This window comes from Ahaetulla prasina, chromosome 1 (assembly GCF_028640845.1).
Source record: "Ahaetulla prasina isolate Xishuangbanna chromosome 1, ASM2864084v1, whole genome shotgun sequence".
NCBI classification, from domain to species: Eukaryota; Metazoa; Chordata; class Lepidosauria; order Squamata; family Colubridae; genus Ahaetulla; species Ahaetulla prasina.
Window position 1 is genome coordinate 370,315,687 of NC_080539.1, and position 14,903 is coordinate 370,330,589.

Sequence of the window (14,903 nt, forward strand, 5' to 3'; positions counted from 1 at the left end):
ATAAAATAAAATAAAATATAAATAAAATAAATATAAAAATTGCATGCATATTTGTCCCAGAAGGTGTCACATAAACCCAGGTGTTCTGATGTGTAAGCCGAGTTTTGTAATGAATCTGGTCATTTGAAGCCACCAAAGGTGGTTTATTCAATAAACCACGGTTAAATTTTGGTTTGGCAGGCTGGTGCAAAGCCAAGCCTGTGATTCCGCCTTAGGCATGAAAGCCAGCGGGGAGACATTGGGCCAGTCTCTCTTTCTCAGCCCAACCCACCTCACAGGGTTGTTGTTGTGGGGAGAAGAGGAGGATATGTTCGCTGCCTTTAATTATTTATAAAAACAATACAGGTGGATAGAAACAGATAAAAATAATATCCCAGCTGAACAGGGACCCCAGGGACTTTTCAAAGAAGAAAAATGTCAATTTGAGCTTTTAAATCCCCTCTGTGCTTCAATCCTATCCCAATTTTGCCAAGAAGGTTCCAGATTCCTTCCTTCCTTCCTTCCTTCCTTCCTTCCTTCCTTCCTTCCTTCCTTCCTTCCTTCCTTCCTTCCTTCCTTCCTTTCTCCCTCCCTTACTCCCTCCCTCCATTGTCTACCTGCCTCCCACTCCTCTCCATCAGATCTGCCTTCCCTGTTCCTAGCATACCGACAACACACCCATGTTCAAATATATCCATCTTTTCTGAAGCTTAGATACATGTTTTCTTGGTCTCTTAGATTTCCCGTTTCTGGCTGCCTTGAGTTGCTGTTGGCCACGCACGGCTTACCCTGTTCTGTTTAGCCGGCCTGACCTGCAATCCAACCTAAAACGCACAAAATAGAAACGGGGGCAATTCCTTTCAGAAATTTAAAGACTTAAAAGTTATTGGGAGAGATTGGTAAGAAGTCCTTGACTTGGGATATTTGGGGAATTTTGAAATTCTGCCCTGAGTGTATTCCCCAAAACGGCTGCCAAGAGATGGTGGGGCTGGACTTGGTTAGTTAGAACTGACTTGGCAGGTTCCCAAGTTAGACCAACTTGGTCAGTTTGAAAAGAAAGACTCCATTGTTAATGAAGGTACACTTTACTAAAGCCAAGTGGTTACAAGCAGTGGTGGGATTCAGCCAGTTCGAACCACTTCGGGAGAACCGGTTGTTAACTTTCTGAGCAGTTTGGCAAACTGGTTGTTGGAAGAAATCATTCCTGAGAGGACTATAAGGGGCGTGCATAAGAGCACAAAAGTGCCTACCGTTCCTGTCCTATTGTTCCCTTCATCATATTAGTAATTTTAATTGGGTTTTTATGGTTTTAATGTGTATTTTAATGAATGGGCCAAATTGAATAGTTTTTTTAAATGGGTTTTTTAACTGTATATTGTATGTTTTATTGTGTTTTACCTGGCTGTAAACCGCCCTGAATCCTTCGGGAGAAGGGCGGTATAAAAATTAAATTATTCTTATTCTAAATTATTCTAAAAAAAAAAAAAAGGAAAGTCCTTCAGTTTCTGACAAAACCCCTACCGCCCACAATGACAGCTGGAGCACCCACTAGTGGGCGGTAGGGACCAGGTTGACTACCACTGACTTAAATCATGGGGATGCTGCAATGGTCGTTAAGTGTGAAAAACGGTCATGGGTCGTTGTTTTTCATTGTAACTTGGAACGGTCACTAAACGAATGGTGAGGACTACCTGTAGCTTTGGTGGGGAGGTCTGTCATAACTTTCGACAGAATTTTGATCATGTGACCATGGGGGACCCTGCAATGGTTATGTGTGGAAAAATGATCAAAAGTTAAGTTTTTTCAGTGCCTTTGTAAGTTCAGTCACTAAATAACTGTTGTAAGTCGAGGACTCCCTGTAGTTCCTAGCTATTTATCAAACCTGACTGATAAACAAGAAGATCTATAGTTATATATTCAATAGTAGTAACTGTGAGGGGGATCTCGGAGTCCTAGTGGATGATCACTTAAATATGAGCCGGCCGTGTGCAGCAGCTGCCAAAAAAGCCAACACAGTTCTGGGCTGTATCAACAGAGGGATAGAATCAAGATCACGTGAAGTGTTAATACCACTTTATAATGCCTTGGTAAGGCCACACTTGGAATATTGCATCCAGTTTTGGTCGCCACGATGTAAAAAAGATGCTGAGACTCTAGAAAGAGTGCAGAGAAGAGCAACCAAGATGATTAGGGGACTGGAGGCTAAAACATATGAAGAACGGTTGCAGGAACTGGGTAGGTCTAGTTTAATGAAAAGAAAGACTAGGGGAGACATGATAGCTGTGTTCCAATATCTCAGGGGCTGCCACAAAGAAGAGGGAGTCAAGCTATTCTCCAAAGCACCTGAGAGTAGAACAAGAAGCAATGGATGGAAACTAATCAAGGAGAGAAGCAACCTAGAACTAAGGAGAAATTTCCTGACAGTCAGAACAATTAATCAGTGGGAACAACTTGCCTCCAGAAGTTGTATATGCTCCAACCCTGGAAGCTTTTAAGAAGAGATTAGATAACCATTTGTGTGAAGATGGCTTTCCAGTTTATGGCAGGGCTAGAATTTACAGACACCTGGTTTCTAAGCCTGCACCTAAACCACCATAATAAACCAAACTTGGTCTGATTCTTCCTGGTTCAGAAGTAACAGTGCCAGGTTGCCTTTGAGGTGCTCTGCCATGGTAGAAAAATTGAAATTAGGTGATTCCTGTGTATTAGACGGGCACGAACCATTTAAAACCTCAAACAGGAAAATCAGTGATGGGCACTTGGTGCTCTCTGACCCAGCTGGTTTTCTTGCAGAGGGTTCATTAGCCAAACTAGGTAACATCATCAGTGCCACTAGACTAAGAAGATCCAGGGGGAACAAATCCCCAAATCTATTCCATTTCCCCCCCCAGAAATTTACCATGAAGGCTTTTCTTCTTTCTTTCTTTCTTTCTTTCTTTCTTTCTTTCTTTCTTTCTTTCTTTCTTTCTCTTTTCTTTTTTCTTTCTTTCTTTGTCGCTCTCTCCCCCTCCCTTCCTTCTTTCTCCTTCCTTCCTTCCCTCCTCCCCTCCTTCCTTTCTTTCTTTCTCTCTCCCCTTCCTTCTTCTTCTTTCTTTCCTTCCTTCCTTCCTTCCTTCCTTCCCTCCCTCCTTTCTTTGTTTCTTTCTTTCTTCCTTCCTTTCTCTTTCTTTCTTTCTTTTTCTTTTTTCTTTCTTTCTTTGTCTCTCTCTCTCCCTTCCTTCTTTCTCCTTCCTTCCCCCTTCCTTCCTTCTTCTTTCTTTCCCTTTTTTCTTTTCTCTCTCTCTCTCCCCTTCCTTCTTCTTCCTTCCTTCTTCCTTCCTTCCTTCTTCCTTCCTTCCTCCTCCTCCTTTCTTTCTTTCTTTCTTTTCTTTCTTTCTTTCTCTCTCTCTCTCTCCTTCCTTCCTTCCTTCCTCCTCCTCCTTCCTTCTTTCTTCTCCTTCCTTCCTTCCTTCTTTCTTTCCTTCCTTCTTTCTTTCTCTCTCTCCTATATAAATAATTTATTTATTTATTTATTTATTTATTAATCATATTTATATACCCTATCTCCCAAGGGACTCAGGGCGGTTTACAGGCACTAAAACAGATAAATACAATATAAATACAATATAAAACATTTAAAAACTTATTCTAAAGCCCGTCCAATTAAAAATAGAAATAAAACCCAATTTAAAACCCAAAATTTAAAATTCTAGTCCAGTCCTGCGCAGATAAATAGATGTGTCTTAAGCTCGGCGGAAGGTTGAAGGTCAGGAAGTTGGCGAAGTCCTGGGGAAGCTCATTCCAGAGGGTGGGAGCCCCACAGAGAAGGCCCTTCCTGGGCGCCGCCAGACGACATTGCCTCGCTGACGGCACCCTGAGGAGACCCTCTCTGTGAGAGCGCACGGGTCGGTGAGAGGCATTTGGTGGCAGCAGGCGGTCCCAGAATAACCCGCCCAATGCCATGGAGCGCTTTAAAGGTGGTCACCAAAACCTTGAAGCGCACCCGAAGGCCACAGGAAGCCAGTGCAGTCTGCGCAGGATAGGTGTCATATGGGAGCCACGAGGGGCTCCATCTATCACCCGCGCAGCTGCATTCTGGACTAACTGTAGCCTCCGGATGCCCCTCAAGGGGAGCCCCATGTAGAGGGCGTTGCAGTAATCCAGGCATCCCGGTCCAGAAAGGATAATAAAACCCCATTTAAAACCAGATTTAAAATTTAAACATTTAAAAATTTAAAATTCTAGTCCAGTCCTGCGCAGATAAATAGATGTGTCTTAAGCTCGCGGCGGAAGGTTCGAAGGTCAGGAAGTTGGCGAAGTCCTGGGGAAGCTCATTCCAGAGGGTGGGAGCCCCACAGAGAAGGCCCTTCCTGGGTGTCACCAGTCGGCACTGCCTGGCCGACGGCACCCTGAGGAGACCCTCTCTGTGAGAGCGCACGGGTCGGTGAGAGGCATTTGGTGGCAGCAGGCGGTCCCGTAATAACCCGCCCAATGCCATGGAGCGCTTTAAAGGTGGTCACCAAAACCTTGAAGCGCACCGAAGGCCACAGGAAGCCAGTGCAGTCTGCGCAGGATAGGTGTCATATGGGAGCCACGAGGGCTCCATCTATCACCCGCGCAGCTGCATTCTGGACTAACTGTAGCCTCGGATGCCCCTCAAGGGAGCCCCATGGTTTAAAAACATATATATATACAGACATTTGCGTGAGTAACCGTGGATAGGGCATCCCGGTCCAGAAAGGATAATAAAACCCCATTTAAAACCAGATTTAAAATTTAAACATTTAAAAATTTAAAATTCTAGTCCAGTCCTGCGCAGATAAATAGATGTGTCTTAAGCTCGCGGCGGAAGGTTCGAAGGTCAGGAAGTTGGCGAAGTCCTGGGGGAAGCTCATTCCAGAGGGTGGGGGCCCCCACAGAAAAGGCCCTTCCCCTGGGTGTCGCCAGTCGGCACTGCCTGGCCGACGGCACCCTGAGGAGTCCCTCTCTGTGAGAGCGCACGGGCGGTGAGAGGCATTTGGTGGCAGCAGACGGTCCCGTAAGTAGCCCGGCCCTATGCCATCACAGGGAAAAAAGCGGACCTGTTCTGTCTCCGTCCTCACTTTGGAGTAACGAGCTGGCCTACAGCCAGTGGGTTCACGGCTCCTATCAGTCCTGGCCGAGAAAACGCAGCTGCCTGCCAAAACGTTCAAACAGATTAAGACTTCAGCTCACTTCGACATGGTTCAGCTAATTTGCTTCCCGTGGAACTGAGAGCAGTCCCAAAGCTCCTTATATATTCTGTGGATGTATCCTCCTTATATATCCTGTGGATCCTTCCCTTTGATGACGCCGCTTCTCTAATCTTCTGAAGCGCGGGTCGATCCAGGCTTGATTAGTATGCTTATCAGCTGCGTCTGAAGGCGTAGCCTAAGGAAGGGAGGAATCAGGGGATGACGGCCTCATTACGTCCTCCGACTGGCCTGGTTCTGGCTCCTGGAGCCGGGCCAAAGGAATTGGTGCTTCTGAGGTAAGCCTTACTGGCCCTTCCCCCTCACTCTCGGAGTCACTTTCGGGCATGGGGCCAGGTTCGGGGGCTGGAGCCACAACAGGACCTGAAATCAGGGGTCTCCAACCTTGGCAACTTTAAGCCTGGCGGACTTCAACTCCCAGGATTCCCCAGCCAGCTTTGCGTACCTGAAATCAGGGATCTCCAACATTGGCAACTTTAAGCCTGGCGGACTACAACTCCCAGAATTCCCCAGCCAGCTTTGCATACCTTACTTCAGAGATCTCCAACCTTGGCAACTTTAAGCCTGGCTGACTTCAATTCTCTGGGAGTTGAAGTCCACAAGTCTTAAAGTTGCCAAGGTTGGAGACCCCTGCCTTAAATTAAGCAAAAAAGGAGAAAAGTCCCTTTCTCAAATCTGCTTAAACAGATAGTCCTCAACTTACGAACACCGTTGAGCCCCCAATTTCCATTGCTAGGTGAGACAGTTCTTAAGCGAGATTGTACCCCATTTTACGACCTTTCTGGCCACCGTTATTAAGTGAGTCACTGCAGTTGTTAAGTTAGTACAGGTCACCCTCGACTTACGACCACAGTTGAGTCCCAACATTTCGGTTGTTAAGCGAGACGTAGGTTGTGTGAGTTTTTAAACCCCATTTTACATCCTTTCATGCCTCAGTTGTTAAGTGAACCACTGCAGTTGATAAGTTAGTGACCCGGTTGTTAAGTAAGTTCCCCCTTGACTTTGCTTGCCAGAAGGTCAGAAAAGGGGTTCACGTGACTCTGGGACACTGCAGCCCGTCGTAAATCTGAGTCAATGGCCAAGCGTCTGATTTTTGATCACATGACTACAGGGGTGCTGCAACGGTCGTAAGTGTGAAAAATGGCCATAAGTCACTTTTTTCATTGTTTGAGTGCTCACTAAATGAACTATTGCAAATCAAGGACTACCTGTAATCTGAGAATCCAAATATATGTTAAAGTGGGAGATTCGGACAGGAGAGTTTGCAAGGGAAGATCAAAAAATCCACACAGCCAGGGATCGTAGCTCTGACCACTTCTTATCACATGCCTATGGACCGTTTGCTGTCCCAAAGGTGCTTTTTCTTTCTTTCTTTTTTTAAAGTTTTTTATTTTCCATAATAATTCCAACAATTTGACCAGTGTACAGTACAATCACTTATTCAACAATCAATCGTATACTCAAATTATGCTCAGTCGTCACTCCCTTCCTTAATCCTTTCTACCCTTCTCATCCTTCTTCTACTTTCCCCACCATCCTCCTCCTTACTTTCCTACTTCCCCTCCTCCTTCCCACTTCTCACTTCCATCCTTTCTAACCCTCTATCTTCTCCTCCTTCTCCTCCTCCTATCCTTTCTTCCCCCTCCCTTCTTTCCTACCTACCTGCCTACCTACTTTCTTCCATCTTTACTCCTATCTCCTTACCCTTTCCCTTCCGGAGTGGCTACTGAGCATCCCCGACTTTACACCATTCCAACTTATTTAATTCTACCATTATTCCTGTACAATGGCAGTCAATCAATTTATAATCTTCCCCCCCCCATTTCCCCCCCTCCCGCCCCCCCCGAGACTTCCCAGAACAGAATACAGGGTATAGTATTTAACAAACATAATCTAAAATATAACATAAAACATAATCCATTTCACACCATCACATGCATTTTCAAGAGGCAATTGGACTTTCTGTTTGTTCTTTGAAGATTTTCACTTCTCATGGGGAACGGAAGGATTTCTACTCCTTGCAGACAGCTGGCCATTTGCATCCTTTTAGAGAGTCGTTGGGGGCCACTTGGAGGTTTAATCTGTATCCTCAGGGTCACCTGAGTGGTGCAAGTGGGTGTGGAGCCCTTCTTGGAACAGCTGAAAGGACTCTGTTGTAAACAGGAGATAGATGATGCAGTATCCTTCCCGCTCTGTTGAAAGAGGACAGTTCAGTTTTGACACAATGGCCTCTTTGACCCCTCTTTCAAACCAGCGGCCCTCTCTGTGGAAAATGTGGACTTTGCTATTCTTCAAAAGAGTGGCCTTTGTCTTTTAAATGCAGACAGACTGCTGAATCTAGTCCTGATGGGTTTGATCTTCTCTGTTGTGCCATGCGTTGGTGAAGTGGTTGTTTTGTTTCCCCAATGAACCCATCAGGACAAGATTGAGAATCTCCATAGACATGGACCCTGCTTATTTTCACTATAAGTTCAGACAAACCTCCAAGTAGCCCCTATAAGTTCCTACAGGGAGAAAAAAAACCAGTATTTATTCCATGCGACAATGATAGATCACTGTCTTGCAACATGCTTTTATTTATTTATTTGTTTGTTTCCTGCTTTTATTTTTTTGAGAAATAACTCCAGGCAGCTAACGTAGCTAATACTTCTTCCTGCTTCTATTTTTCCCACAGCAACAACCTTGAGAGGCGAGTTGGGTTGAGAAAGAGGGACTGGCCCAAAGTCACCCAGCTGTCTTTCGTGCCTAACATGATACTAGAACTCAGAGTCTCCTGCTGATTGGCGCAAAGTTACCCAGCTGGCCTTCATGGCTAAGGCGGGACTAGAACTCACCTTCTTCTGGTGATTGGCCCAAAGTCAACCAGCTGGCCTTCATGGCTAAGGCGGGACTAGAACTCACTGTCTCCTGGTGATTGGCGCAAAGTCACTCAACCAGCTTTTATGGCTACGGTGGGACTAGAACTCACCGTCTTCTGCTGATTGGCCCAAAATCAGCCAGGATTTTGGGCCTAATGCAGGATTAGAACTCACTGTCTGTCTCCTGTTGAATGACTCAAAGTCATCCAGCCAGTTTTCATGACTAAAGCATGTTTAGAACTCTCCGTCTCATGGTGATTAGTGCAAAGTCACTCGACCAGCTTTTATGGCTAAGGTGGGACTAGAACCCACAGTATCCTGGTGATCGGTGCAAAGTCATCCAGCTGGCTTTTGTACCCCAAGCAGGTCTAGAATTCACCGTCTCCTGGTTTCTAGCCGGGTCCCTTCACCGTTACACAAACCTGGCTCTCTTAAACCAATTTAAGGATTGATTTTTTTTTCCCCCTTTGGGCCTTTCTCAGCCTCCAGGGACCTGCTGAAAGTTGATGGTTCTGTGTCTTTTCTTTTTTTTTCTTTTCTTCTAGGAGATCGAAAGCTCTTCGTGGGCATGTTGAATAAACAGCAGTCAGAAGAAGACATTCTCTGTCTCTTTGAACCTTTTGGGGTCATCGATGAATGCACAGTGCTTAGAGGTCCAGACGGAAACAGCAAAGGTCAGTTAAGGACCCAGATTGTTGGAGGCAAATATACAAATAATGCTTACATTATAAAATATCCAGGGGTGGGTTCTACTTACCTTTACTACCGATTCTCTGGATAGTTTTAGTGGTGAGTTGCTCCTGGTTCGGTCCTGTTGTCTCCTTCCCCACTTCAGACCCATGAGCTGGCCTTCAGCCAGTGGATTCACAGCTCTTATCAGTCCTGGCAGAGAAATCGCAGCTGCCTGCCAAAGTTCAAACAAATGACTCACGTAGCAAGACTTTCAGCTCTTTTTGAAACGGCTAAACTTTTGCTTCCCGTGGAGTGAGAGGAGTCCCAAAGCTCCTTATATATCCTGTGGGGTGGGGCTCCTGCCCCACCCTTCCCTTTGATGACGCCACCTCTCTAATCTTCTGAAGCGCGGGTCAAGCCAAGCTTGATTATTATTATTATCAGCTGGGTCTGAAGGCGTAGCCTGGGGAAGGGAGGAATCAGAGGATGACGGCCTCATTACGTCCTCTGACTGGTCTGGTTCTGGCTCCTGGAGCCGAGCCAAAGGAATCGGTGCCCCCGAGGTAAGCCTTACCGGCCCTTCCCCCTCATTTTCGGAGTCACTTTCGGGCATGGAGCCAGGTTCGGGGGCTGGAGTCACAATAGGTCCAGTTCTATAGAACCGGTAGTAAAACTGGCAGATCACCCATGACGATATCGGGGCAGGTGGGCGGAGCCTCCAGCCAGTTTGACTACCGGTTCTACAGAACCGGACCGAACCAGGAACAACTCACCACTGAAACTATCCAGAGAGAGGGCTGTAAAGCATTATGCAGAAGAGGTTTTTATGCAGAAGAGGTTTTTCTGGAACCTTGACACATTAGAGGGCAGGATATAAGCCGAAATTCTATCAATAAAGGAGAATATTTGTAGCTCAGGGCTGAAATGAGGGCTCCTTCATGCTCTCTGAGCTTGCTTGTTTTCTTGCAGACGTTTCATTACCAAACTAGGTAACATCATCAGGACTCGCATTTTTCCCCAGGGAATTTTTCCCGGGTCTAGTTGAAGCACATATGGAGTTGTGCAATTCTCTTTCCCCTCTTCATTTCACAGAATAACAGAGTTGGAAGCGACCCAGAAGGTCTTCTAGTCCAGGGGTGCTGAACTTGATTTCATTGAGGGCCGCATCCGGGCTGTGTTTGACCTCGGGGGGTGCGGGGATGGAAGGAGAACGGGGGTCCCGAGCTCCCTTTTCGGCTGTGATGGCCTCCTGCAACCCTCCGCCAGCAAAAACGGAGCTCGGGAGGGCTTCAAGCAGCCTTCCTGAGCTCCGTTTTCCCTGGCAGAGGCACCGCGGGCCGGTCCTTCGCTGTTTCCAGCGTGGTACCGCAATCCAGATTTAAGCAGCCTGCGGGCCGAATTCCGCCTGCAGGCCTTGAGTTTGACAACAAACAGGGGGTTGTTCTAGTCCAACCCCCTGCTCAAGCAGGAAACCGTATACCTGTGATGGTGAACCTATGGCACGCGTGCCACAGGTGGCACACGGAGCCATATCTGTGGGCACACGAGCATTGCCCTAGCTCAGCTTCCAGCATGCATGTGCATACTGGCCAGCTGATTTTCGGGCCTTCCGGGCCTACCGGAAGTCGGGAAATGGGCCATTTCCAGCCTCTAGAGGGCCTTGGGGGGGGGGGAAAGAGGCCATTTTTGCCCTCCCCAGGCTCCTAGAAAGTCTCTGGAACCTGGGGAGGGTGAAAAATGGGCCTACCTGGTCCTGTCGTGTCCCACTTCTCCGCTGACGGCCGGGTTGGGGGAGTCCGTATCAAGCGTGCCTCTGCAGCTCTGCCAAAGTCCTAGCAAAGTCCTCAAGGCAGGCAGGAGACCAGGAAGTGACTTCAGCAATCCAAGTTAGACTTTGCCTGACTCAGAGAATGCCAGAAAGCAGATCCTTTATATAGGCCACGGGGTGTGGCTCTATGACTCAGCACTTATCCAGGCCTGCCCCTCCCTTCCTTTTGCTGACGTCGCCTCTCAACTCTCCGGAAGCGAGGATCTCTCCAGCCTCCAGCTGTTGGTAATCTGAGCTCATGACACATTCTTCAGGCTCACATGCTGTGGGGGAGGGGTTTAATTGCTCCGTTTGCCTGGGCATGGTGCCAGGGCTGGAGGCTGAAGGCACGTCAAGCCCTTCGTCTTGCTCAGCCTGTCCAGGCATGGTGCAAGGACTGGGGGCTGGAGGCATGCCAGGACATTCTTCCAAACTATCAGCGTCCGGCAGGAGATAAGAGGGGCCCGACTGCGGTAGGGGGAGCGGGCGAGACACAACAGGTCCACCATGCCATCCTGTACCAAACGTGGGGGCAGCGCAAGGGCGGGGTTTTGCACAAATGCAGGGGAGGCGCATTGAATTATGGGTATGGGCCAAGGGGTGAAATGTTTTCATTTATTTATTTATTTATTTATTTATTTATTTATTTATTTATTTATTTTGTCATAACAATATATATATAAGTATCATATAGAAAAGATTATATAGTGTATAAACATATGTAAGAGTAAATATTAGGAGGAATAAGCATATATATATAAGAAGGAGAAAAAGAAAAACAATAGGACAGGAACGGTAGGCACATTTGTGCGCTTATGCACGCCCCTCTTAGGAATGGGGTGAGGTCAATATTAGAAAGTTTTTGGTTAAAGCTTTTGGGATTATGGGAAGAGACCACAGAGTCAGGTAAAGTATTCCAAGCACTGATGATTCTGTTACAGAAGTCATATTTTCGGCAATCTAGATTAAAGCGGTTAACATTAAGTTTAAATCTATTGGTTGCCCTTGTATTATTGCAATTAAAGCTGAAGTAGTCTTTGACAGGAAGGACATTACAATAGATGATTCTGTGAGTTAAACTTAGGTCTTGACGAAGGCGACGGAGTTCTAAGTTTTCTAAGCCTAGGATTTCAAGTCTGGTGGGATAAGGTATTTTGTTGTTTACAGAGGAATGGAGAACTCTTCTTGTAAAATATTTCTGGACACGCTCAATTTTATTGATGTCAGAGATGTGGTGAGGGTTCCAAACAGGCGAGCTGTATTCTTGAATTGGTCTAGCAAATGTTTTATAAGGTCTGGTTAGTAGTGTAGTGTTTCTGGAGAAGAAGCTATGTAAGATTAGGTTTACAACTCTTAAAGCCTTTTTTTGTGATGTAGTTGCAGTGGGCTTTGGCACTTAGATCATTTGATATGAAAACTCCAAGGTCTTTAACAGGGTGGGGGATCATCTGTAAGGTAATGTCTGTTGAGTTTGTATTTAGTGTTTGGGTTCTCTGCCTTAATACTGGTTTAATCCTGTCCTTTCCAGGTTGTGCCTTTGTTAAGTTTTCCTCGCACAACGAAGCCCAAGCGGCCATCCATGCTCTCCACGGCAGCCAAACCATGCCCGTAAGTAAACACCCAAATCTTGCCACAGGTCAGAGAAGACACACAGGGATCCCAGATGTGTATAATTTAGCACTGTCCCCATCTGGCTCAATGGAAATGGAGCAAAGGGGCAAAACATCTGGCTAGGAAGTCTATGGAGATTCTCAGTCATCCAGGTCATGGCTGCCTCAAAGGTGCTTTTTTTTCGAGAGGCAACTGGACTTTTCTCGGTTTTTTTTCCTTTGAAGACGTTTTGCTTCTCCTCCAAGAAGCTTCTTCGGCTCTGACTGGACGGTGGGGAACGGAAGGATTTCTACTCCTTTGCAGACAGCCGGTCATTTGCATCCTTTGAGAGAGTCGTTGAGGCTACTTGGAGGTTTGTCTGAACTTATAGTGGAAATTAGCAGGGTCCATGTCTATGGAGATTCTCAATCTTGTCGCGATGGGTACATTGGGGAAACAAAACAACCACTTCACCAACGCATGGCCCAACAGAACAAACCATCCGGACAAGATTCAGCAGTCCATCTGCATTTAAAAGGCAAAGGCCACTCTTTTGAAGGCTGCAAAATCCACGACCTGGACCTGTTTTGACTCGTCCTCCCTCCTCTCCTCAGCCGGGCCCCTCTCATCTCCAACCAGGCCTTTTATCAGACTCCGAGTCTGATAATGAAGATGAACGGCCTGTCATGCCTCCAGCCCCCAGCCCTGGCCCCATGCCTGGAGAGGATTCAAGGAGTGGAAGGACTAGCCTGATAAACCTCACTCATACAGCGTGTGTTCCTTTGGCTCAGCCTTCAGAGCAGGAATCCAGCCAGGTGCTGGAATTACTCGGGCCTACTCCCTCTGACCCCCCCTTTTCCCAGAAACTGACAGCAGATCCAGCTGAAGACAATTCAAAGTGGGAGGATCCTCGCTTCCGGAGTTCTGAGAGGCGACGCCAGCAGAAGGAAGGGTAGGGCAGGCCTGGATAAATGCTGAGTCATGGAGCCACACCCCGCAGCCTATATAAAGGACCTGCTTTTGGCATTCCAACCTTGAGTCAAGCAAAGTCTTATCTAGTTTGCTGATATTGGACTCTTTTGCTGAAGTCACAACTTGGACTCCTGCCTGCCCTGATAAACCTCGAAGGAACTTGGCAAGCTGCAAAGGCTTTGTTGCCAAGTTTGTTACGGACTTCCTTGACTCGTTCGTCAGAGTGGGAATGGGACACGACATCACCGCTGGTTTGAAAGAGGGGTCAAGGAGGCCATCTATGTCAAAATTGAACAACCCTCCCTCAACAGAGGGGGAGGGATACCACATCATCTATCTCCAGTCTACAACACGGTCCTTTCAGCAGTTCCAAGGAGGCTCCATACCCATTTGCACCACTCAGGTGATTCTGAGGACACAGATTAAATCTCCAAGTGGCCTCAACGACCCTCTAAAAGGATGCAAATGACCAGCTGTCTGCAAGGAGTATAAATCCTTCCATTCCCCACCGTCCAATCACAGCTGACAAAGCTTCTTGGATGAGAAGAGAAACATCTTCAAAGAAAAACCAAGAAAAGTCCAGTTGCCTCCTGAAAAAGCCCTTTTGGGACATCCTACTAGGAAAATTGAATGCGATGCGAACTGCAACATAGGGATCATGCTTGTTCTGGGTTTCAAAATGCAGGGCAATTTGAAAAGGGAACCCAAGAGGGGTGGGGCTGGACCCCAGTTTGTGAGTTCAGGTAGTCCTTGACTTACAACGCTTTGCTTAGTGACCGTTCGGACTTACAACCGCACAAAAAAGTGACCTGCGACCATTATTCACATGACTGACGCAGCACCCCCACGGTCACAGGATCCAAATTCAGAACCTGCCGGCAACTGCCTCAAACTTACAACGGTTGCAATGTCCTGAGGTCATAATACGATCCCCCTTTCAGGCAAGCAAAAGTCAATGCACCAAACAACCAAGCTCGCTAAACAGCTGCAGTGATTCGCTTAGCAACTGTGACCAGAATGTTCGCAAAAATGGGCGGGACTCACTTAACAGCCCCCCCCCGGCTTAGCAGGGGGGGGAAATTCTGGCACCCATCACAGTCGTAAGTCGAGGACTGTTCGGCTGCAGAATTTTCTGCGCTGTACAACTGAGCAGCTGAACGGCCCCCAGAATAAGAGAGTTGGAAGGGACTTTAGACTCTAGAAAGAGTGCAGAGAAGAGCAACAAAGATGATTAGGGGACTGGAGGATAAAACATATGAAGAACGGTTGCAGGAATTGGGCATGTCTAGTTTAACAAAAAGAAGGACTAGGGGAGACATGATAGCAGTGTTCCAATATCTCAGGGGTTGCCACAAAGAAGAGGGAGTCGGGCTGTTCTCCAAAGCACCTGAGGGTAGAACAAGAAGCAATGGGTGGAAACTGGTCAAAGAAAGAAGCAACTTAGAACTAAGGAGAAATTTCCTGACACTTAGAGCAATTAATCAGTGGAACGACTTGCCTGCAGAAGTTGTGAATGCTCCAACACTGGAAATTTTTAAGAAAATGTTGGATAACCATCTGACTGAGATGGTGTAGGGTTTCCTGCCTGGGCAGGGGGTTGGACTAGAAGGCCTCCAAGGTCCCTTCCAACTCTGATGTTATGTTATGTTATGTTATGTTATGTTATGTTATGTTATGTTATGTTATGTTATGTTATGTTATGTTATGTTATGTTATGTTATGTTATGTTATGTTATGTTATGTTATGTTATGTTATGTTATGTTATGTTATGTTACTTTGGAGGTCTTGTAGTCCAACCGCCTGCTCAAGCAAGA

At 46.7% G+C, this 14,903-nt stretch overlaps 1 protein-coding gene across 1 annotated transcript in view; it reads left to right on the forward strand.

The window, feature by feature from the left end:
* The window catches only part of CELF5 (CUGBP Elav-like family member 5), a 113,446-nt gene that overhangs the window by 81,563 nt on the left and 16,980 nt on the right, over positions 1-14,903 (forward strand). The window contains exons 4-5 of the mRNA XM_058163574.1: positions 8,593-8,721; positions 12,055-12,134. Of these exons, the coding sequence (XP_058019557.1) occupies positions 8,593-8,721; positions 12,055-12,134 (209 nt within the window). The remainder of the gene's footprint in view (positions 1-8,592; positions 8,722-12,054; positions 12,135-14,903) is intronic.